The sequence below is a fragment of the Monodelphis domestica genome, chromosome 5 (assembly GCF_027887165.1).
Source record: "Monodelphis domestica isolate mMonDom1 chromosome 5, mMonDom1.pri, whole genome shotgun sequence".
Taxonomy (NCBI): domain Eukaryota; kingdom Metazoa; phylum Chordata; class Mammalia; order Didelphimorphia; family Didelphidae; genus Monodelphis; species Monodelphis domestica.
Window position 1 is genome coordinate 18,462,195 of NC_077231.1, and position 23,048 is coordinate 18,485,242.

The 23,048-nt window shown below is 40.7% G+C and overlaps 1 protein-coding gene across 2 annotated transcripts in view; it reads left to right on the top strand.

The window, feature by feature from the left end:
- PPM1H (protein phosphatase, Mg2+/Mn2+ dependent 1H) overlaps positions 1-23,048 on the top strand; it is a 345,181-nt gene that overhangs the window by 307,551 nt on the left and 14,582 nt on the right. For both annotated transcript variants that reach the window (XM_056797680.1, XM_016425600.2), the window contains exon 9: positions 16,735-16,886. In XM_056797680.1, coding sequence (XP_056653658.1) covers positions 16,735-16,886 — 152 coding nt within the window. The remainder of the gene's footprint in view (positions 1-16,734; positions 16,887-23,048) is intronic.

Below are 23,048 nucleotides of genomic sequence, written 5' to 3' on the forward strand. Positions count from 1 at the left end.
TGGGAAATGAGGGGTTTCCCTTCAGTTGGGGAATGGCTGAACAAATTGTGATATATGTTGGTGATGGAATACTATTGTGCTCAAAGGAATAATAAAGTGGAATAATAAAGATAATTCAATGGGGACTGGAACAACCTCCAGGAATTGATGCAGAGTGAAAGGAGCAGAACCAGGAAAACACTATACACAGAGACTGATATACTGTGGTACAATCAAAAGTAATGGACTTCCCCATTAGTGCCATTGCAATGACCCTGAACAACTTGGAGGATTCTACAAGAAAAACCACTATCCACATCCAGAGGAAACACAGTGGCAGTAAAAACACTGAAGAAAAACAACTGCTTGAATGCATGGGTTGAAGGGATATGGTTGGGGATGTAAACTCTAAATGAACATCCTAGTGTAAACAACAACATAGTTGTATAAACAACAACATGGAAATAGGTTCTGATCAAGGGTACAAGTAATACCCAATGAAATTGCACGTTGGCTGCAGGAAGAGTGGGTGATGGGGAGGGAAGGAAATAATGTTATTATTGTAACCAAGGAATAATATTCTAAATTGACTAAATAAACTTATTCAAATGGAAAAATAATATAGAGAGGGGAGGGAGAGAGATGGAAATGGTGGGACAGAGAATGAGACAAAAAGGGAGAGAAACAATGGGAGGTGGGAGATGGGAAGGAAGTGAGACAGAGAAAAACAAAGATGGAATGTGGGAGGGGAAAGAGAGACAGAAAGATGGGAAGGGGGAGAGAAAGAGATGGGAAGAGGGAGAGAAAGAGAGAGACAAAGAAGGGGAGAGACTGTGGGGGGGGCAAAGAGACAGAGTGATGGGAAGGGGAGAGAGAGAAAGACGGAAAGAGACAAAGTGGAAGAATGGGGACAGAGAGAGAGATGGAAAGGGGGAGAGGCAGAAAAGAGATTAGGCAAAGAGGGAGAGAGAATGGGAGTGGGGAGGGAAAGATGAGAAGGGAGGAAGAGATAGTCACTGAGATTTTTTAATATGTAAAGAACAAGAAAAAGCAAATAGGTGAAAATAATGTGTTAAATTATAAATTTTTTTCTTAAGCAATCTGTGCATAATAGTTTTGTACCCGATTGTCTTCTAGTTTACCTGTGGAAATATTTTCTTTTATTTTAGTGTTCATTAAATTTAAAACTTAAAGTTCATTAAAAAGGACAGAGTCCCTGGGGTGTGACTTTTTCCCAATCCCATTTTCTCTAACAATACTATTTTCTCCCACTCTGTTTATTATAATCTAAAGGTGAGTGGTTCAGGTACATAATGAATGGTCTATGAGATGTACTGGGAGCACCTCTGGTGTTAAGGCTAGTGAGCCTTTTTGGGGGCTGCTCATCTGCCTTTGGTGTCTACCTCACCCAATTCTCATCCTTGACTCCAAGAATCTGTAGCATGCACAGTGGCCACAACCCAGAAAACTATCTCAGCAGATGGACTAAACCAGGTTGAGGGTAACCAACAGGCTTCATATCTGTCTGAGTTAGGGGTATATCTCCCCCAGGCATGTGAAAACTTCTCCTGATAGAATGGGCAGATGAGAACAATTTGTTCCAATAGCCTTGAAGGTGGCTGAAGAAGATGCTGTAGAACACCTCAAACTTAGCCATAAAGATGCCAGCCAAGGTCACTCATCACATCCTAGGCTGTCATCAGTCTCCTGAATTCTGTCTTGCCACTGGATTTCAGTAACCCTGGAAAAAATAAGACTGATGACATGTGCAACTCTGCCTCACTTAAATCCAATTCATAGACAAGACAAGACGTTACCCTGTGATATCATTGGTCCTCTACAAAAAAAGGAAGAATGAACAGTAATATAATAATGATAGCATATGGGCAGTTCAGGTGCCCTAATGAAACTTGACCACTATATGAAGTAATTTGTTGTCTGAACAGTGTCACTTCTCTTATTGGCTTGGCACAGGTTTTGATTCAACAATTATTTATTTAGTACTTCCTGTATGCAAAGCACTATTCCTGAAAAGATAGAAAGCTTAGATAACACAAGTCACTTGCCCTCATTAAGTTTATAGTCCTGTGGGAATAAGAGAGATCTGACACATTTAAAGGAAAACCAAATGCTATTCGGCATGTGGGAGTGGAGAGGTTATTGCCACTGCCATCATCATAGCAACATTTATATAGCACCTGCTTTGTGCCAATGGATTTTTAGAACTACATCTTAACACATAATTTTCCCTCCTTGTCTAAATGTTATTCTCTCAGTTCTCTTTAGAGAAAAGCAGTTATTTTGCCCTACTTGTTGTTCTATATTATCTTAAGAAGACCCAAATCTTGCTAGCCCTTCCTTTCAACTTTCACAGTGTCAGCAAATACTGACTGCTTACTGTGACTGGAGAATACAAAAGTCATTATGGCACACAGCCCCTACCGCTCAAGGAACTAATAATCTCTCCAGAATCGGAATCATACAACAATTAGAAAATAATGAGGAAACTACAGTACCATGGGCAATGGGAATTCGGAGAAAAGAAATCAAGGTAAACCCAGTTTGCCTGGGGAAGTATGAGTAGGATTCAGGTAAACAGAGGGAAGTGGAAATCCTAGGCAAGGAAGACAATAGAAGCAAGAAATGTGATGGAAGCAGATCTAGAAATTGTTTGCTGGAAGTGAATAGGAAATGGGATACGGCCAACTTATCCAGAAGACTTTGGATACCATGTTTGAACTTTATACAGTAGGTAATAGAGAGCCACATATTCTTCCATGATATTGGTAATATTTTGTAGAATGACTATCTCCCAAAAGTGTTTGCTTGGATTAGGGGGAGGAACCATTGAGGGGAACAACTGAGTAATTGTAATCACCTTTGAGTGTGACAATAGGGACACTGACTGAGAATGGTGGCAAGTCAGAAAGCATTTTCTGAGTTCCTGCTATAAGCCAGGCTCTGTGCTAAACAATAGAGATTCCAAAAAAGGTAATTAATTGTTCTCATGGGTCTGCTTACTTCATTCTACATGTATTCATACAAGTCTTCTGAGGTTTGGTGGTTGTTGTTGTTGTTGTTTTAACCAGTCCCTTTTATTTTTTTTTTGACTCTTTACCTTCTCCCTTAGGTTCAATACTGTTCCAAGGCAGATGAGTGGTAAGAGCTGGGCAATCAGAGTTAAGTGACTTGAAGTCTCTGAGAGTAAATTTGAACCCCAAGTCCTCCAGACTCCAGGCCTGGCACTCTTCCAGTGGACTGTCAATATCCCCCATTTCTTATATCACATTCATATGCTATAACTTGTTTAGCCATTCCTAAATTGATGGGCAGTTTCCAATTCTTCACCACCACAAAAAGAACTGTCGTAAATATTTTTATACATATCTAAGACCAAGTCTTCTTTCTTGGATCATTTTGGGGAATCAATTTATGTGGTATTGCTAGATCAAAGAGTATACACACTTTAATAACTTTGGAAGCATAGTTTCAAGTGGCTTGTTAATTCTGCCAATCTGATAAGTATAAGGTGTTGCCTCGGAGTTGTTTTAATTTGCATTTTTCTAATTGTCAGTAATGTTGAGCATTTTTTTCATAATTGTTACTGATGGCCTGGATTTTTTCCTCCAAATACTGCCTATTCATAAACTTTGATCATTTAATTATTGAAGAATATGTCTTCTTATAAATTTTACCCCATTCCCTGCATATCTTCTGAATGAGAGTTTTATCAGAGAAACTTGCTGCAAAAATTATTTCCCATTTACCTTCTCCTCTTCTAATTTTAGCTGCATTCATTTTATTTGTGCAAAATCTTTTTAATTTTTATGTAATTAAAATTGTGAAATTAATTAGTTATTCTTCCTATCTGTGTGTGTGTGTGTGTGTGTATATTTTTACACACACACACACATATATGACGGGCAATTTCTTCCGTGCTGTTTTAATTTGTTTATGATGTCATTTGTCTACTGGGATCTTATCTTGGTATTAGATAATGAGATGCTGGTCTATAGCAAGTCTTTCCCTGGCTGCTTTCTACTTTTCCTAATAGTTTTTTGTTGAATAATGAGCTTTTAATTAAAAATAGCTGGGATCATTGGGTTATTAAAGACTTGTCTACTATTCTTTTTGCTTCTTTATATTGTGTACATAATCTGATTAGCCCTTTAATTTTTTAATTGGTTCCAAGTTATTTTAATAATTACTATTTTGTAGTATAGTTTGAGATCTGATACTTGTTAGACCTTATCCCTTCCCACTTTTTTCATTATTTCCCTTGAGATTCTTAATCTTTTCCTCCTCCTGAATCTTGTTATTTTTCCTGGCTCTATAAAGTAATCTTGTGGTAGTCCAGTATGTCACTGGAGAAGTAAATTATTAGGTTTTATTGTCATTTTTATTATATTAACTACGCCTATTCATGAGCAATGAATGTTCCTCCAATTATTTAGATCAGTCTTTTTGAAGAAATGTTTTTGTAGATGTGTTCATGTAGTTCCCATGTGTGTCTTGGCAGATAAATTCCAAAGTATCTCATATTTTCTGTAGTTACTTTGAATGAAATTTCTTTCTTGCTAGATTCTGTTAGTAATTTACAAAAAAAATGCAGATGATCTATGTTCATTTATTTTATATCCTATAACTTTGCTGAAATTATTATTTTAGTGAGTTTTGTAGTCGACTCGTCTGTATTATCTACAACAATCTTACACTACTCTTCATAAAGCATATTATTATAACTCACAAAGGTAATGGTTGTGTGAATGGAGCCAGCGTCTGTACTGTGTTTGGGTTCAGCATTTCTGGAGTTGGAGGCTAAAACTTTCTCTGTGATGAGAAAGAGTAATCACTGCTTAGATGTTTACAACTGCTCCCAATCAAACAGTTAGCATTTTTTAACCTTGGCAAAAGAAGAAGAAAACAAATTATCTCTCAAGACAGACAGGCTGTTTATTTCCTCTGGAGCCCCCCTGATTCTGTAAACCATCCCCTGCCTGGACATCCTTTCCTATTCTGCTCTCATCCTCATGGAATTGCCTGTTGTGGGATGAGTGGGGACCATGAGAAGGTTCCCCTGGGTTGGACCTAGCCACCCCAGTTATGGGGCCACCTCAGATGCCCTTGAACCCCCAGACTGAACAGCTCTGAGGTGTGTGAGCTGCTAGGGTCACTTTGCTGCTCCAGCAGGACCAGATCAGGTTGTATCTTCTGTTCAAAAGTTCATTCTCTACATGCAGTATCTGTTCTCTTACGGTCCAAGAGCCTGCCAGGATGAAAAGGTCTGGGGACACGGCACTATGCTACAGATGTTGGGTTGTTTTTTTCCTCAGTTGTTCATTCTGACAGCCAGAGGTAGAAGTGGTAGAAATAAAGAATAGCAGTCACAGAGGCTCCAGCTTACGTGCAGGACATGGTCATTCAATCCCACTGACATCTGTGGAAGCACACATGCACATGCACATACTCCCAGGTCTTTACCTAAGATGTTTTATGTAGCTGGACTTTGGGAGGAGTTTGGAAGGCCACTAAAACATTTTATTTCAGTTTTGCAGGATGACATCACCAAGAACTTTGGACAGTTTCTTCCCATATACCCACATTTATTCCCCATATACATTTTAAGCAAAATTTTGCAGCTAAAATTGGGGAGGGATGAGTTCAGAAGTAGCACAGGCACATTTCTTCAGGCTGCTGCTGCCGCCAAGTTATGCCCAGAGCTATTATATAAAGTAAAGGCAGCTAATTTCCAGCTACTGCTGCCTCCTTCAACCTGAACAGAGCAATTAACTGAGGTTAGCAACTCATTAAGCAGTCTCCTTATTCATTTTAACAAAGATCATTCATTTTTTTATTTAAAATTTGCTTTTCTGGGTGAACAAAGTCATCAGCAAACTCAAACATTTCAATGTACAGAACACAAAGAAAATTATAAAAGAAAGTGTGAACATATGGCATAAGGCGTGTCCAGTGGTTCATTCCAGTAGTGCCTGTGGCTCACGATTTGTAAAAAATTTATAATCGGTGTGGAACTATTTCTGGTTGTGGTAACTGAAATGTACTCTGGCTGCCTGGAGAGCTGCTAGGGGACACCTGAGGCTGGCTGCCTACTATAATGGAGATAGATGAGAGATAATGAGAGATATTACTAAAGGGGTGCTCTGGAGCTGTCTATAGATCACTAATGGCTAATAAGTCAAGATATTTCCTACCCTCTTCCCCCCTCAATGTCACCCTTCACCTCCCAGCTTTCCACCCACGCCTTCCTGCCCCTTTTCTCCTCCCCCCTGTTGGTCAGCCACCTTTCTATGTAACTCAAAGGTGAACTGTGAGGTTTAGAGAAGATGCTCTTGTTCTCCTTCTCAGGTAAGGAGGTTTATTGGAAAGATAGGACAGGATGGGAATTGAGGGAAGAGGGAAGAGGTTTGTCCCTAATCTACAAGGAAAGGTTATGAGGGTTTTGAGAAATTTCAGTCCAGACACAGCTGTGACTCAGGAACAGTCAGAGAGTTTGGAGGACAAGTATCTTTCTTCTTTTCTTCTTTCTTTAGTCGGATAATCTCTGCTTGAGTAATTCAAGTCCAGACTGTCAAAAGCCACAAAGGTTTCTCTCTGCCTAGATCTGAAAAAGCCAGTCTCTCTTGGTCAGGAACCCAGAGAAGAGGTTTCTCCCTTGGTCAGTAACCCCAGAGAGAGAATCAGTTCCTCCCCCTGGCCAGCTTCCAACTGCCTCTCCTGGGAACATTCCTTTTGGAATCATTTGACAAATTGACGGACAGATCCCCGGCTTTGTTTCTTGCTTGGCTTGGCTTGTAAATCCTCTCTTTCTTCATGCCTCTTCCACAGATGCTCAGACTAATGGAATTCTTCAGTGTCTACACTAATTCTTAGAACCAATATGGTGAATCCTTGGGAGTGGGAGAGCTGACTACCAGACCATTTGAGGAAGGGAAATTGGTCCAGGTTGAAATGAAGCAGGTCAAAGCACCCATGCCAGTCAGTACCAGGATTGGGACCACAAAACTGATGCATTTTCACATTAGACAATAGAAGAAAGAAAAGTAAAATAAAGAAAAAAGAACTCTCTGAGTGTGTGCACATGTATAACACACATATATAGTTGTAAAACAGCTAGGTGGTATAGTGAATAGAGTGCCAGGCTTGAAATCAAGAAGACTCACCATCCTGGATTCAGATCTAGCCTTAGACACCTACTAGCCGAGTGCCCCTGGGCAAGTCACATAATCCTATTTGCCCTCAGTTTCCTCCTCTATAAAATGAGCTGGAGAAGGAATGGCAGCCCACTCCAGTATCTTTGCCAAGAAAGCCCCAAATGGATTCCCAAAGATTTGGACCCAACTGAAATGATTCAATGACAACTAGATAGATAGATAGATAGATAGATAGATAGATAGATAGATAGATAGATAGATAGATGGAATAGACAGACAGACAGACCGATAGATGGATATAGACAGATAGAGGGATAGATAGATGAACAGACAGGTAGGTGAGATAGGTACAGCCAGACAGTTTGTTAAACTATATATACCCTTTAACAAAATAAAAATGAAATTCCATTATGAACTTTTTCTTCTGTGCATTTTATTAAAATGTCTTCTTGATACTTGTTTGGGATATTTATTCCTTTCCACTAACCTCCCACCCTGCTTTCAGATAAGAACCTTTCCTTTTAACAGGACATTCCAATGAGAGCCCACTTTTGAGCGCCCATGGTGTGTTTTGCCTGATGTAGTCCCCCTAAGTAGACTTCAGAGCCTGTCCAGGTGTTCTGTGGATATTTCCTGGCTGCTTCCTGTGGAACAAACAGGGAACCTAGGCTAGACCTGGATGTGCGTGCAAAAGGTACCAATTGGCCAAATTGACCTCTTCCTTTCCTGTCCAAGAAAGAGAGGCTGGGCAGCCGGCCCCAGAATCCCGTTATATTTGCATAGGTCAGTAAAACAAATCGATGGGCAGACTCTGTTTGAGAATGCGTTCTCTATCTGCTGCCAAAGTGATCTTCACCCCTGCAACAATAAATGCCACACGATAAAGTCCAGTGGCTCGCAGGTATCTCTAGAATCAAATAGAATCTTCCACTTGGCTTTTAAAAGCCCTTCCTGCCTTTCCAGCCCCATTATATTCCTCTCTACATAGCCTGTGATCCAGAGACACTGACCTCTGTTTCTTGTACGTGACACCCCGTCTCCCAACAGCACAGCATTTTCTCTGGCTGTCCCCCAAGCCTGGAATGTTCTCCCTCCCCACCTCTACCTTCTGGCTTCCTCCAAGACCTGGCTCAAATTCCAGCTTTTACAGGAATCCTTTCCCAGTTCCTCCTCTCCTCCTCCGTGGCTAGGACCTTCCCAGTTACATTATACATCTCTGGCATGTACCTAGTTATCTGTCGTCTCCTGGAATACGATAAGGACCTTGTTACTGCTTCTTGGCTGACTGAATATTGTTCAGTGTTTTCTCAAAGTTTGGAGATACTTCACTTCATTGTGGTCCTCGTGTAAATTGTTCCCCAAGTTCTGATTATTTCATTCTTCATCACTTTGTGCAAATCTTCATATGTTTCTCTAAATCTGTAAGATTCACTATTTTTTTTTTATGGAGAAATAATAATCCATGGCACTGGAGAGAGAAAGCTGGCCTCCAGGCTGAGAAGACCCAGCCTCAAGTCCTTTGCAAAGGTTTGGTTAGTTTATTTTCTTCCAGTTTTAACTGATTTTTTTGTTTCAAGAGTTTTTTCACTTTTATGTAAGCAAAATTGTTCTGTTTATCTTTTGTGATTCTATCCTTTGTTTGGTGAAGAGCTAGCTGCACTTCCACCCAGAGTTGTGAAAAGTATCTCCTTTCTTGCTCTTATTTACAATATAACATTTTATATGTAGGCCATGTATCCATCTGTTGCTTATTGGGGGGTAAAATGTGAAACAGTCATCAAAATGTAACTTCTGCCCAATTCTTTTCCAGTTTTCCCACCAGTTTTTGTTGAATCAGGAGGAGGAACACTAATAATTGTTGGGTTTAGCGGACAGAGTGCTAGACCTGGAAACAGAAAGATGAGTTCAAATTCAGTCTTCCTCCCTCATTGTCTTTGTGACCCTGGGCAAGTCACTTAACCTCTATTTGCCTCAGTTGCCTCAACTATAAAATGAGAATGATCTGAGCACACTACTTCCTGGGACTCTTGAGAAGACCAGATAAGATAAGTGTAAAGTGTAAAGTGAAGAAAGCAATGCCTGGCACATAGTAGACTCTTAATATTTCCCTATTTCCTTCTTTTCTATTGTATTGACAAGTCTTGACCACGAGCAGTTCATATCTCTTTAGTTATTCTGGTTGGCCTCTATTTCTGCAAAGAGCATTTTGTAGTTCTAGTTCCTCTGTGGGTCTTGGTGGAGGTACTCCCAAATATTGTATACATTCCATGGCTAGTTTGAATGGGATTTCATATTCTCTTTCTTCCTGCTGTGTTTTGTTGACCGTAAGAGGAGGGAAAATGAGTCATTTATGTGGTTATTTTTCATCCTTCTAAATTGCTATGTCTTAGAGTATCTTATCACCCCCCAAAGTGATCATGCCTATGTGCCTGGGTGCACTGTCTATTCTTGTCTTATTGCTTTGCCAGACTTTCTGGAACTATATCAGAAAATAGTGGCATGGTGACAATAATGTATATCCTTGTTTTAGCCCTGATTTTACTACAAAGGTCCCCGCATTTCTTCACTACATCTAATGTTGGATCTGGATTTTTAGACTGATAATATTTATCATATTAAGGAAAGAACCACTTGCTTTTTTTTTAATATCTTCTTTAAACAGAAAGAAATATAATTATATATTGTATTTTGGCACCAAGCTTTAGAAACTAAAAACTCAGATGTCCTAATGACCCAAAGTCCTTTCTTTCCCTTTGATAGTATAAATGAGAATTTTCCCTCCGGCTTGCTGCAAGACCCCTTACAGAGTGCCTTTGCTCAAGGAGATATTCTTTGTCCTCAGCTCTTGATGCAGACACTCTCACCAGTCACAGCCATCCTTAGGGTGTTGCTAGAATGGTGACAAGAAATCCAAATCCTCTGACCCTTAACTTCACAAGGTCATAAACTGGCGAAGGGAAGGTTCTACTGTCCTCCGTACCCCCTCCCCTGGCCTTTTCCCCCCAGGGGCTTGTCTAGAACTATTCTTCCTTCTAAGCAGCCAAATACAGAGTATTGGGTTCCCAAATGGCCTTCTGTTCAGGGTTTTAAGTTAATCAGTTATCCTATGCAGGGTGATTGATTAATTCCTACCCAGAAGTAACAGGGTGATTTGCACTCTTTATAAGTGGAAGGATGCTGCTACTCCTCCACAGAAACAAGGCTCTTCAGAAGGGGAACAAATAATGAGTTGCATATTTGGAAAGTTGGAGACAACCAGGGGAAATGTCCATTTTGGGCACTGAGGCTACAGGACCAGAAGGGAAGAGGAGGGAAAACAGGGCTAAAAAAATAGATCTGGGAAGGGTCTGTCTTTTCCATTCGTTGCTCTCCTGCCTTTGAGCATCTGAGACCAGAGCCATAAAACAGAGTAGACCTGAATTAAAGGAGTCTCATTCTACTATATTAAGTGCTTAGTAAATAAGCAATTAGGAGAATTTGTTGAGCATGTGACAATCTCAGAAACGGGCAGCGGCTGTGAAGGCTCCTGGAAAAGTATCAGAGATAGAGCAAATGGGAAAATGGATGGCTTGTCCTTAAAAGTTGACATCAACATGCAGATTCAGCTAGAAGAGGACAAACTACTTTAACATCTGACTAAAATATCCTAAGTAACAGATGAGCGTAGATGAGAAGAATGCTGAACTAGCAGCCCAAAGCTGTTAGGTAAATGATTTTCACATCCCCGTGTGCAGAGTATGCAGGGGACTTGAATCAGGAAATCCACTTAAATGCTGAAAGCCAAGACCAACCAGTGTCCTATGGCTTATTCAGCGGCAAATTCTTTGAACCTTCTTGCCGTTATCTTTCTTGTTGCTGTTTTACAGCAACTCTAATAGTGCACAAAGAACAGGGGTAATTCTAACTTTTACTTCGGCTAAGTTCAGATGCAGAATGGTGAGTGGAGAAAGAGCAGGACTCCATTCAGGAAGACCCTGATTCTGTCCTGCCTTTGATACACGCTGAGTGGGTATAACCTCCTCACTTCTGCCTTCCTTGGCTTTCCACTCAGCTCAAACCCCACCTTCTGCAGGACATCGTTTCTGCTTCCCCCACTGCTCGTGCCCGTCTTTGGAGATTACTTTTCATTTATACTCTGTGTGTGTGTGTGTGTGTGTCTTATATAAACAATTTTTTACATGAGGTCTCCCCCATTAGAACGTAAGCTCCCTGAGGGAAAAGATCATTTTTTATCATTTCTTGCCTCCCAGCAGTTAGCACAATGCCTGGCATTGTGTAATAATATAATAATTTAATAATAGCAAATAACTTAATATATACGGGCTGGTCCAGTTCTCTTGGTAGCTCTTTAAGACTGAACATGATACAGATTGTACTGACCTTCCTTAATAGAGGAAGGTTCCTCACTTAGGAGTTCCTCTAGAGATGTAATCACAGGTCCAACTCTTAGCTCCGGTCCCAAATACCAATAGTAATGGCACCTGAAGATCTGCAAAGTATTTTACAAATGTCATTTGATCCTCACTACAACCCTGAAAAGTAGGTGCTAATATTATTACCTTCACTTTACAGATCAGGAAACTGAGGCTAACAGAGGTTAAGTGACTTGCCCAGGGTCACACAGCTAGTAAGTGAGGCAGGATTTTAACTCGGTCTTCCTGACATCAGGCTCTTTTGTCACAAGGAGCAACCAGAGGAATATTTCTCAATAGGGTTTATTTCCTAGGACGCTGGCTATGAGTATTGTTACTCCAGTGTCTCCATGAGAGTGCTAGGAGAGATGGTAGACAAGATGGTGGTGGCAGTTTAGTGTGCCTGATACACTGCCTCCTTTCTCTCCCAAGGTTCCCTACTGCTTCAGCTAGCTTGGCTTCTCTGTACTCTAAGGGGTTGGCAGTTGGAGGGATGACTGGATCTTTCTCCTTTGGAGATGCTGAGGGCAGAGCTGAAAGGGAGACAGGTAGCTTGGGAATGCTGCCACTCCCAGAGTTCTTTGTTCATCTGAAAAAGAAGTGTTGGATCCACGATGCAGAATGAGACACTTATAGACTCAGACAGTGTGGGATTTGTCTGACTGGACTCTGCAGACTCATATAAGAGCTTTGTTCTTTATTGCTTTAGATTGATGAGGAGAGAAGATAAATGCTTGTTAACTGAAAAAGAAAGATAGATACCACAGACTGTCGTAGAGTGATCGTTTGCTTTCTCACAAAGCACTGAACACAAATGCTCTGCCTCGTAGGTAACTTTTAAGACTGAGCTGTGGAATTAGGGGAAAGTTGGCCAAGGCCTGTGGAAATTGGCTAAAGGATCGGAAACAAAGGGTAACCATAAAAAGCTCACCGGAGGTTAATTGGGACGGGCCTAGGGGAATAAGGTTGGGACCAACTTTTTATTATTTACATATAAATTACTTGGAGGATCTTACCCAGAGCTTGCCGCTATTTGACCAATCAAGGAGCATTCAGTCGTACCCACGTGGCAAAAAGAACAGTGCAATTAGGGAAGGGATTTCATTTGTCAGAAGATTTTAGCCTGAGAAGTGGTCCTCTCTGGAGCCTGAGAATGTGGGCTCCTGCCATTTCCTTAGTGGCCAGCCCTCACTTTTATTAGTGGGCCAGGCTGCAGGCTGTAGCAGCCAACGACTGCCTGGCACTTCCATTTCTGCTCTCCTAAGAAGGCTGGGGATTCAACCCTGGCCTCTTTGTTCCCAGGGAGCTTGGTAATTTTAAATGCAGGTGCTCTTCGTAGCCCAAAAGAGGATTCCGAGACCCAGGAGGGGCTCTTCTGTTGAACTGTAACTGAACTGGGCCACTTCCACCCCTTGTCAATACAGAGCACTTATTTAACAATCAAGTTTTTCATCCTACAGTGCTCAGAGCATTAAAGAAACGTCCTGCAGGTCTATAGCTGGGGAAAATTCTTGAATTCGATAATGGCTGCACACACCCCAGCAGACTCTTGACTTGGCCCAATAGTTGTATCCTTGGATCCAATTTAGATCCTTCAGAACCCACTAAAAAAAGCCAGTGACTAGAGAGCCAAGCCTAGAAGTGAGAGGTCCTCGGTTCAAATGTGGCCTCAGGCTTGATGACCCTGGGCAAGTCATTTAACCCCCCTGCCTAGTCCTCACCACTCTTCTGCTTTGGAACTAATACTTAACATTGATTCTAAGATAGAAGCTAAGGCTTTGGGAGGGGGGTAAGTCAGACAGAAGTGGGATATCTGCTTTCTTGTAACACAATGCAAATTGTGAAGTATCTAGGAAGAGAAGGTAAGTGCCTACATTTTTGTAACTGTACGGCTCTTTACTTCCAGCTTCAGCCTTCTTGTTGTTTTGGTTCAGTTGCTTTCAGACCTGTCTGACTCTTCGTGGCCCTTTGGGGGGGGCTTTCTTTCCTGATCTCTGCTCCACTTGCCCCCCCCTTGTTAGTGTTCCTCTCATACCAGAAATAACCTTTTATTCACTTTCTGTGTATTTTGTATTTAATCATCTGTGTACAGGCTCCATTCCTCCCCTGTTCTCCATCCCAAATTTGAATATAAAAGCTCCTTGTGGACTGCAGCTGGGTTTTACTCATTTGTCTTCTGTGCTGGACCTGGCACCCAGCAGGTGCTTAATAAATTCTTGTTGATTGGCACCTGACACTCTAATAGATGTTTAATAAATGATTATTGACAGGTCACACATTAAGCACTTGCTATGTGTGAGGCACTGAGCTAAATAGTGGGGATACAAGTACAAGAAAAAAGGCAGTCCCTGCCCTCCAGGGACCCTACATGCTCATGGGAAAGAGAGTGGGCAAAAGGACCTGACGTACTGGGGAGATGGGCCAGCAGAGGAATCTCCAGGAGGAGATAAGAACTGTGTGATGGAAGGATGTTTCTGGGCAAGCAAGCCCCAGGGACCAAGAGGATATAGACTGAGGTAGCAGCATGGTGACAAATTCCAGAAGCTCAGAAGCAAAGCTGGGAGAGAGGAAATGAATTCTCTTTTTCTTTGGTCAGTTCTTTTCTTTATAAAGCACAATTGTCTGTCTAAAGTTAAACCTTTACATTTTACTGTAACCTTGCTCTCAAGAGTCAGTGTTTAGGCAGCTGGATAGCTCTGTGATTAGAGAGCCAGGCTTGGAAGATAGGAGGTCCTGGATTCAAATCTGGCCCTTTACTGCCTTGCTATGTGACCCTGGGCAAGTCTTGCCATTCTTCTGCCTTAGAATTGATACTAAGAGAGAAGATATGGGTAAAGATGGGGGGGGGGGGAGGGGTGTGTGTGTGTGTGTGTGTGTGTGTGTGTGTGTGTGTGTGTGTATGAGTGAGAGAGAAAGAGAGAGAATATTTTTTTAAAAAGCTGCTAAGTGTGATATTTCCTTAAGGAATTTTCATGAGTTATTTGTAAATAATGCTTTTCTCTCCAGTTATGAGGCCAAAATGGACTGGAAGCTCATTTTAAAAAATTATTTGTTTATAAATAACTCATCTTTACATCACATTATTTTATTATTTATTTTCCAGCCTAACTCTCCCCCTTTACCCAGAGCCATCTCTTAAGCCAAAGCATTGAAAAGTTAAATTATTTTTTTAAATGCAATTCAGCAAATCCAGTCAACATATCCAAAAAGGCTGACTTGCAATGTTCTGTATCTATAGCTTGAGCTCAACAAAGAGAGAGGAGTGGGGGGTGGGAGGGAGGCAATAAATGATAGGTAAACAGAAGGAGAACGGCGATCTTCTCATATTACTTCTTTGGAGCCAAGCCTGGCCATACTCTCACAGATTTCCACCTATATTATTTTATCATTCTTTCCATTTATCTTGTTTCAGTCATTGTTCTTTCCCCAGTTCTCCTTACATCAGTTCATATCAGTCATCCAGTGCTTCTCTGTAGTCATTTCTTACAGTAAAGTAACATTCCATTACGTTCGTATACCCCAGCTTCTTTTGCTCTTCACCAAACAATGGACATCTGCTTTGTTCCCAGTTTTTCGCTTCTCCAAAAAGGGCTGTTCCAGATAGTTTGACGTGGACCTTTTCCCCCCTTACCCTTGCCCACCTTAGGGTGACACCTACCAGTGTCATCTCTAGATCTAAGGATGTCGATATTTTAGTCATTTTCTTCACATAATGCCTGCCTAGGGATGGGATGTAAATCATAAAATGTCAAGAAACAATTGCAAAAATTTATTTCTGTGTGTAATTGAAAACAAATAATAAAAGAAAGCAGTTGGGTTTTTTTTTTTCAATCTTTGTGCCCCAGGCACCTAGCACCTTTCATAGAGTAAGCACTGAATAAATGGCGAAGGAGTGTCCTCACTTGTAACAGAAAATGCATACACAAAAACAATTTACCATTACATATGCTAATGAGTGCCATAGAAAATTAAGCTTCCACTTCTCAATGCTAGCAAGCAAACTTTATTAATCAAATATATGAAAACATTGGTCTCTATTAGACAATACGGGCATTAACCTCACTAGGATCAAGCCACAAACCTGACCTCCTAGAGCTTCCTTGTATGTGCATACATCCTGTTACCTAATGGTGAGATTCTCTTTCATCCCAGGCTCATAAGCCGTGTGTTTCCCATCAAGATGGTTGCTAGACAAGTCATCAAATCCCAGTCAGCTAATGAGCACTCAGGGGAACGTGGAGAATGCATGGGTCTAGAGTGTAGGGAACACAGGAGCTAGATTTGGTCTCAATCCAAAGTCAAACTCAAGGCTGGAACTTCTGCCTATGGCTGTTAGCTAATTACGCCAAGTTTTAGTTAGTGGTCAGTGACCTAATTGGTTTACTAATTAATTTGACTGATCATTGATGATATACACTAATCACATAAACTAAAATTATTTACCAGATTTTCCTGTTGGTGGTCTGACCTATCTGTGGGTCCCATATGTCTACTAATTGTTTATGAGCACACATATGTTGTTTATCGATCTCTACACATGTATTCTTATCTTTATATTGAAAAACAAATTATGAAAAAAAATACATCAAGATGCTCCATCACAAATAGTGGCCTGATCCGAAATGGAGTCAGTTATGTCAAGGCAACAACATTACTGGGTTTCAATCTTTTGAAGACTCTTTAAATTTGGCACCATCCGCCATTTTCCTTGTAACATCTCTGGCACCACATTATAAAATTGCTTTCCTCATTCACAAATAATGGTTGCAAGAGTTGCAGAGGAGGGTCAGGACTGGATGAGTTGTGATCTGAAGGGAGGACCCACACTGATGAGATCACCAGTCCATTTGAGTTGAGTATCAAATCATATTTCCCAAGCACACACCCTTGTTTCAGTCCTGGTGAAAAGAAAAATGAAAGCAAATGTTGGGCACAGTAGCTTGGATTAAGTCATTTACACGGATTTATTTGTACCATCTTAGTCCTCTAAAGTTTTCACTTAATCCAGGAGAGTCTCTTAAAGCTGTTCTGCTAAGCAGAGGAGGGTGTAAGTGGGAAGCAAGCCTTCGGGAGAGCAAATCTGTAGAATCAGACCAGGTTTTAGAGGTCAGAAGAACATGGATGACCCTGAATGTCATCCATCATAATCTTGCCTCTGCTTATGGTTGCAGGTGAGGGTCTATGATCTCACGCAATATGAGCATGGGACAGACGACGTGCTGATTTTAGCCACAGACGGACTCTGGGATGTTTTAGTGAATGAAGAAGTGGCTGAAGCAATCACACAATTTCTTCCTAACTGTGATCCTGACGACCCACACAGGTTTGTGTTTTCATGTGGTGGTTTTAGGGTTGGTCCTCTGGTGGCTCCAATGATAGTTCTTTTTTTTTTTTTTTAAGTTAAACTAACTCAGATATTAGATACTCCTATTTACAGATGTCTTGGTGCTGGTTGCAATTAATTCTCTGCAGTGCCTCCCATAAAAACAAAAGAGTTTGGGTTGACCATCCACACAGGAAAGGCCAAGTGGATAAAGAATATCTGTTGCCTAGATTATGATAAGCAGATGGAAAATCTATAGAACTTGTTCATCAGTATTTGTATCTCAGATGGGCAGGACCTAAAGCACAAAAAGTTGGACCAAAAGTAAAACTGGGGTTAAAAAGCAGGCCCCATTATCTTCAGGAAACTGCAACATTTCTGATCTTCTTCTAGGAAACAGAGGCCCATTTTAAAAATATCATATCGATATTCTATTAATGTCATTAACTGGCTGTGAGACTAAGCCAAACAGGCTCCAAAAATTACACAGAGGACAACAGAGAGATTTGGAATGGATGGGATGTATATAATCCTATAATCAAGGAAGAACCTTAAAGAACAAGAGTAAAAGATGTCTTTGAGGAAATGATAAGGAAGGTGGACTAGTCACATGGTGAGAGTAATATCAAAGAAAAACAAGGAATGTCCCCAAGGCTGGATGTAGCCCCTCCCCACCCTGGCACCCTCACACTATGGCAAATTAGGTGGTACAATAAATAAAACACTGGCATTGGGGTCGGGAGAACAGGAGTTAAAATTTAGCCTCAAACACTTATTAGCTGTATGATCCTGGGCAAGTCACTTGACCTTTGTTTGCCTCAATTTCTTCAACTGTAAAAAAGAAAGGATCATAGCATTCTAGTTTGCAGAGTTGTGAAGATCAAATGAGATATATGCTGAACATAATATTTAAATGTTTATTTCTTTCCTTTTCCTCCCCTTCCCATGCAGAAGAGCCTACATGTTAAGTTGGCATAGATGGGTAGAAGGAATGTCTGAACTTACGATAAAGTCTTTCTCTGTAGCCCCATCATGGTGTGAAGGGTTCTTGAAGACTATACCATTGAACCATAAATTATTCAATGGAGATTAATCTGGGGTCCACAGACCCCTCCATGTAGGGCAGAGATAGAATTTCATGGCATCCATTTCATGAAATTTTAAAAAATATTTTGATAACATCGACATTCCACCTAATTTCTTTTGTTATCTCATGTATTTCATTTCATGTATTTTAGAGCATTCTGAAGGAGGCTTCACAGACTCCTACCCAAGGGGTGGTTCGTGGCACTAACATGGTTAAGAATCCTTGCTCTAAAACATCTTACCATTCCAGAAAAACCATAATTATGTGCCCAATTGTAGGCTGAATTTGTCCTCTGAGGACGAGACTAAGTAGAAAGGTTTATTGCCAGAGGGCTGGCCACCAGGTAATGATTTCTTTTTCAGCCACATAACCTCAGCAAGACGGTCTTTTAAAGTGCTGAGGGGGTCATTCTGTGCATTAATGGTGGGAGCACCCACACCGAATACATCTCAGATCCTTGAAATATTGAAGTAATAATGTCTGACATGCATGATTAAGCATCATAACTCAGGAAGGAGATATCTCATCAGGGCTGTTCCTCAGGCAGCCCAGTGTATGTCTTAAGAGAAATCTAAGATCCGTAAGGAAAGTATTTATGCCTCTTCAGGTCTATCAGGAGCATCTCTTATTCTGAGAGACTTTTCTTGTCCTTTTTGTCCACTAGTCAAAGTGGGAATTGTTTGTCCTCATGTCGTTATGACTTGTAATGCCCCCCACATTCTCCTTCACCCAGAATATTTCTTTGTAATCTTTTTGGAACCACACTAAAAATTACAGAAAGGACTTAACATTGAGTAATAGAAAAAGCAGTGAAGGTCCTAAAGAAGAGATAAATGGAATATATATATACCTCCTTCCCATGGCAGAAAAGTAAACCTGATATAGTATATGTGCTGCCCACCTTGAACTTACAGGTTTGGGTGCCTTGGGGGGCAGCCATTCCAGAGTCAATGTACTCTGTGCATCCACCTTCCTAAAAGCTCAAAAGACCCCAGGAATGGTTTTTCTTTCCCTCATACACCAATTGACACTGTTAGCTCAAAGTAAAGGGATTTACTGAAATGACAGAGCTTGAAAAATAATAACAAAACATTTCTCCCATACATGTAGGGTTCGTTTCCCTACAAATACACAAATAGAGAGCCGCCTGCTTGGGAAACACGTGTATCCAATGAAAATCCCACCTTCGGGGCTGTGGGGTCCCAGGCTCATGGTAGACTCATGCTGCTCTCCTCTGGGCTTTATAATCTCATCTCCCCTCCCCCTGGCCCATTGTGGAACTCTGGTTTGAAGTGCTAGAGCTTGCCGTCTCTACTGACTCCTTAGAGAGTGTTGCAGCATTTTCCCAAGGAGAAAAATCTGACACAAAAGATTCAGCCTAGTCTAAAGGAATAATTAAGTGTAAAGACTTCTTTACACTTTCTCTAAGACTTAAAACTCTTTTTATCTTACTTTCTGTCTTAGTATCAGTTCTAAGACAGAAGAGTGGTAAGAGCTGGGCAATGAGGGTTAAGTGACTTGCCCAGGGTCCCGTAACTAGGACATTTCTGAGACCAAATTTGAACCCAGGTCCTCTCTACCCAGGCTTATATGCTTTGTACCTGCTGTAAGACTTAAGACTCTTTACCTACCACTTACATTTTAAAATTTCATCAAGAGGGCAAAGGAAACTTACTCAGTCCAAGGGTCCCCTGATTAACTCTCCACTCCATGTACACTGGTGGGCAAGGTCTCCATAGCAGATTTTTTTTGTTTGTTTTTGTTACAAGAGAGGATTATGGGGGAAGAGGAGAGGGTAATGACTAATAAAGATGAAAGTCATCACAAAACTCTTAAAAATCACTGTAAAATGGTAAAAAGAACATAAATCTAAAGCGAGTAGGACTATAGAGAAATAGGTAGTCTCTGCATTATTGGTAGGATTATAGACTGGAACAATATAGCAGTATGCCCAAACTGAGCATCATTTTAACCTAGTGATTTTTTCAATAAGACTTTATTCAAAAAAGAAAAAATAGCCCATTTTCATTAAAAAAAAAATACACCCCTCTCTGCTCTAAGTCCTGGGTTTAGAGTCAGAAAAATCCAAGTTCAAATCCTACCTCAAATCCTAGGCAAGTCAACCTCAATTTTCTTTTCTGTAAAATGAAAGGGTTGGAGCCTATAAACTCTTGAGACCCCCTTCTAGATCTAAACCAATTTGCCTATGAACTAGCATGTCCCCAAAGTGGAAAAATACAAAGAAAAAATCAGAATATTATTATTCCGTGTAAAATTTAAAATGGGGAGCCTATATAGAAACATGGAAAGACCTAAACCAAACTTTGAATAGAGCTACGTACACATAGCCTGAGATTCTATGTAAATAGCACCATTGTGCCAGCCAGAATATGCCCAAAGACAATTTGTTATTGCCTTAGAATTTCCTTTAGAAGATGGGTTCAGAGACTGGCAGCGTTCATTCTGCTAATCAGAATTCTCTCTCTGACCAAGTAGTTTCCAACTTAAATTTTATAATCATTGTGAAGCAAAAAACTAAATTCAGTAAGAACAAAATAAGACAAAGACTTTTTTAGTTGGCCAAACAGGGCAGAAGTAATATAAATATCAAAAGGTGTACCTTTGAAGAAAAATGAAGCTTCTCTTCTTTTATCAGGTTCAGATCACCTCTCTCTCACTCTGGTGCATGATAATGAAGGGACATTTCCTTTGGCTAGGAAAATCTCTGATCTGTTGGGTCAATAAAAGTTGTACTCTATTTTGTTTATGGATTCTGTAGAGTTAGCAGAAGTTAAATATCAGACCAAAGATACTGTTACAACATGAATTCCATATATGTGTGTACATTTATGTATGTGCATACGTACATATTATATACACACATACATATAGTTTGTAACTCAACTAAAGCCTTAGTGCTATACACTTCCACATTTTTTAAAATGGGAAAACAAAGTCAGAGTTAACAGTCCTTCAGATGGATCTGTAAGAGGACACAGAACAAATGTCTTCGCTAGTCTAACACGTTGATTCTACCTTGTCAAACACTAAGGGTTTTCTTTAAGATTTCACCCATTATTTGGATCTTTGATTATTTCTTTTTTCATTGATTACTAATTTTATAATACAAAGTACAAGAGCAGTTAGGTACCCTATTAGATTGAGAACCAGATCTAAAGACGAGAGGTCCTGGGTTCAAATATGACTTCAGACACTTCCTAGCTCTGTGACTCTGGGCAAATCACTTAACCCCCATTGCCCAGCCCTTACCATTCTTCTGGCTTGGAACTGATAACACAGTATTGATTGTAAAATGGGAGGGAAGAGGAAAGAAAGAAAGGAGGGAGGGAAGGAAGGAAGGAAGGAAGGAAGGAAGGAAGGAAGGAAGGAAGGAAGGAAGGAAGGAAGGAAGGAAGGAAGGAAAAGAAAGGAGGGAGGGAGGAAAGAAAGGAAGGAAGAATGGATGGATGGATGGATGGATGGATGGATGGATGGATGGATGGATGGATCAATTAAATCAATCATTACTGAGTAAGTGGCAATTTCTTAACCATGTATATGTTGTAAAGACCCCTGGGTCCTCTTCTATCCTTACCACAGGGAGCGCTAGCCTTATTCCTGATTAAATGTTAGCTATTATTATACAGAGAATTAGTTAGAGGGGAAAAACCAGAATCTGATGGACCGCTGTCTTCCAACAGTTGCTGTTGCTTGAAGTCACCAGGGTGGAGTGTATGACCTCATGGTTACTCCTTACCCAAAGTTTCTTTGATTTATCCATGGGTCTTTTTGCCCATTGAATATTTTTCTGCCTGTTACTATGCAGCCTCTATTCTGTGTTGATATGAGCTCATCAGCTTCAGGCTTTCTGCATTTATGATTGCAAAAGGTCAGAGCCAAGAAACTGAGATTTATGAGAGCGAACTGACCCCAGCACTCTTTTACGAGTAATGTTTGTTGGCAGTTTGGATGTGTACCTGCCCTTACTCATTAGTGCTCTTCTCCATAGCAACAAGTCAGTGAGTAAGTGCCTGAACCAGCCTAGGGAGCCACTGTGATTGCTAGAGGAAGGTAGACCTGGGAACAGGGGGTCTCCTAGGCTGTGTACCAGAGACTGTCATAAAGAAAGGCACTGAGGCTGGGTTGAAGACACCTAGGTCCACAGAGAAGGGAGTAGTGTAAGTCGAGCAGGTTAAAAATAATAAGGAATCAAGATTTGAGGCTTGTATTTTAGACAAGAAGGGAAACAAAGACTAAAAAGGTTAATAAGGATGAAGGTTGTTCAGTCTCAATTTAGGGTCAGGATAAGAATGAGATATTTGTAGTCCATCACAACACCTAAAAAAAAATTTAATTGGGGGCAGCTGGGTGGCTCAGTGGATTGAGAGCCAGACCTAGAGATGGGAGGTCCTAGGTTCAAATCTGGCCTCAGACACTTCCCAGCTGTGTGACCCTGGGCAAATCACTTGACCCCCATTGCCTAGCCCTTACCACTCTTCTGCCTTGGAGCCAATACACAGTATTGACTCCAAGACAGAAGGTAAGGGCTTAAAAAAAAAAGAAAAGAAATGTAATTAATCGTTGAGATATTTAACAAAAGAAATTACAATGTATTTTTTAAAAAACAACAGCCTGAAAAGGATTCTGTTCAGTGAGGAGATAACACCAGTTCAGATAAAGTCCCAGCTCCCTGCAGAAATTGGACTCAGATAGCAGCAGGATATCCTCCAGGTCCAAGGGGACCCTGATTTCTAGTGGGCTGAACCAATCAAACCTTGAATACATGTCTTCCCTGCTTTTTAAGGGAAAAACTAGTCTAGCCTATATGGTAGGGATTCTAGCAGATATTACTTCTACCACATGGGTAAAAAGAGGAGGAGGAGGAGGAGGAATAAACATCATAAATGATTTCATGAGGATAACCAAGTAAGAGATGAAACTTCAGACTGGAAATCAGTTTGACTTTGAGACCTTAGCCAAATAGATCCAAACTTAGAAAATTTTCCCCTGGACCAAAAAACAGTTGGGGGTGAAGGGAGGGAAGGAGGAGGTCCCTATGGGAGTTGGGGGGATCC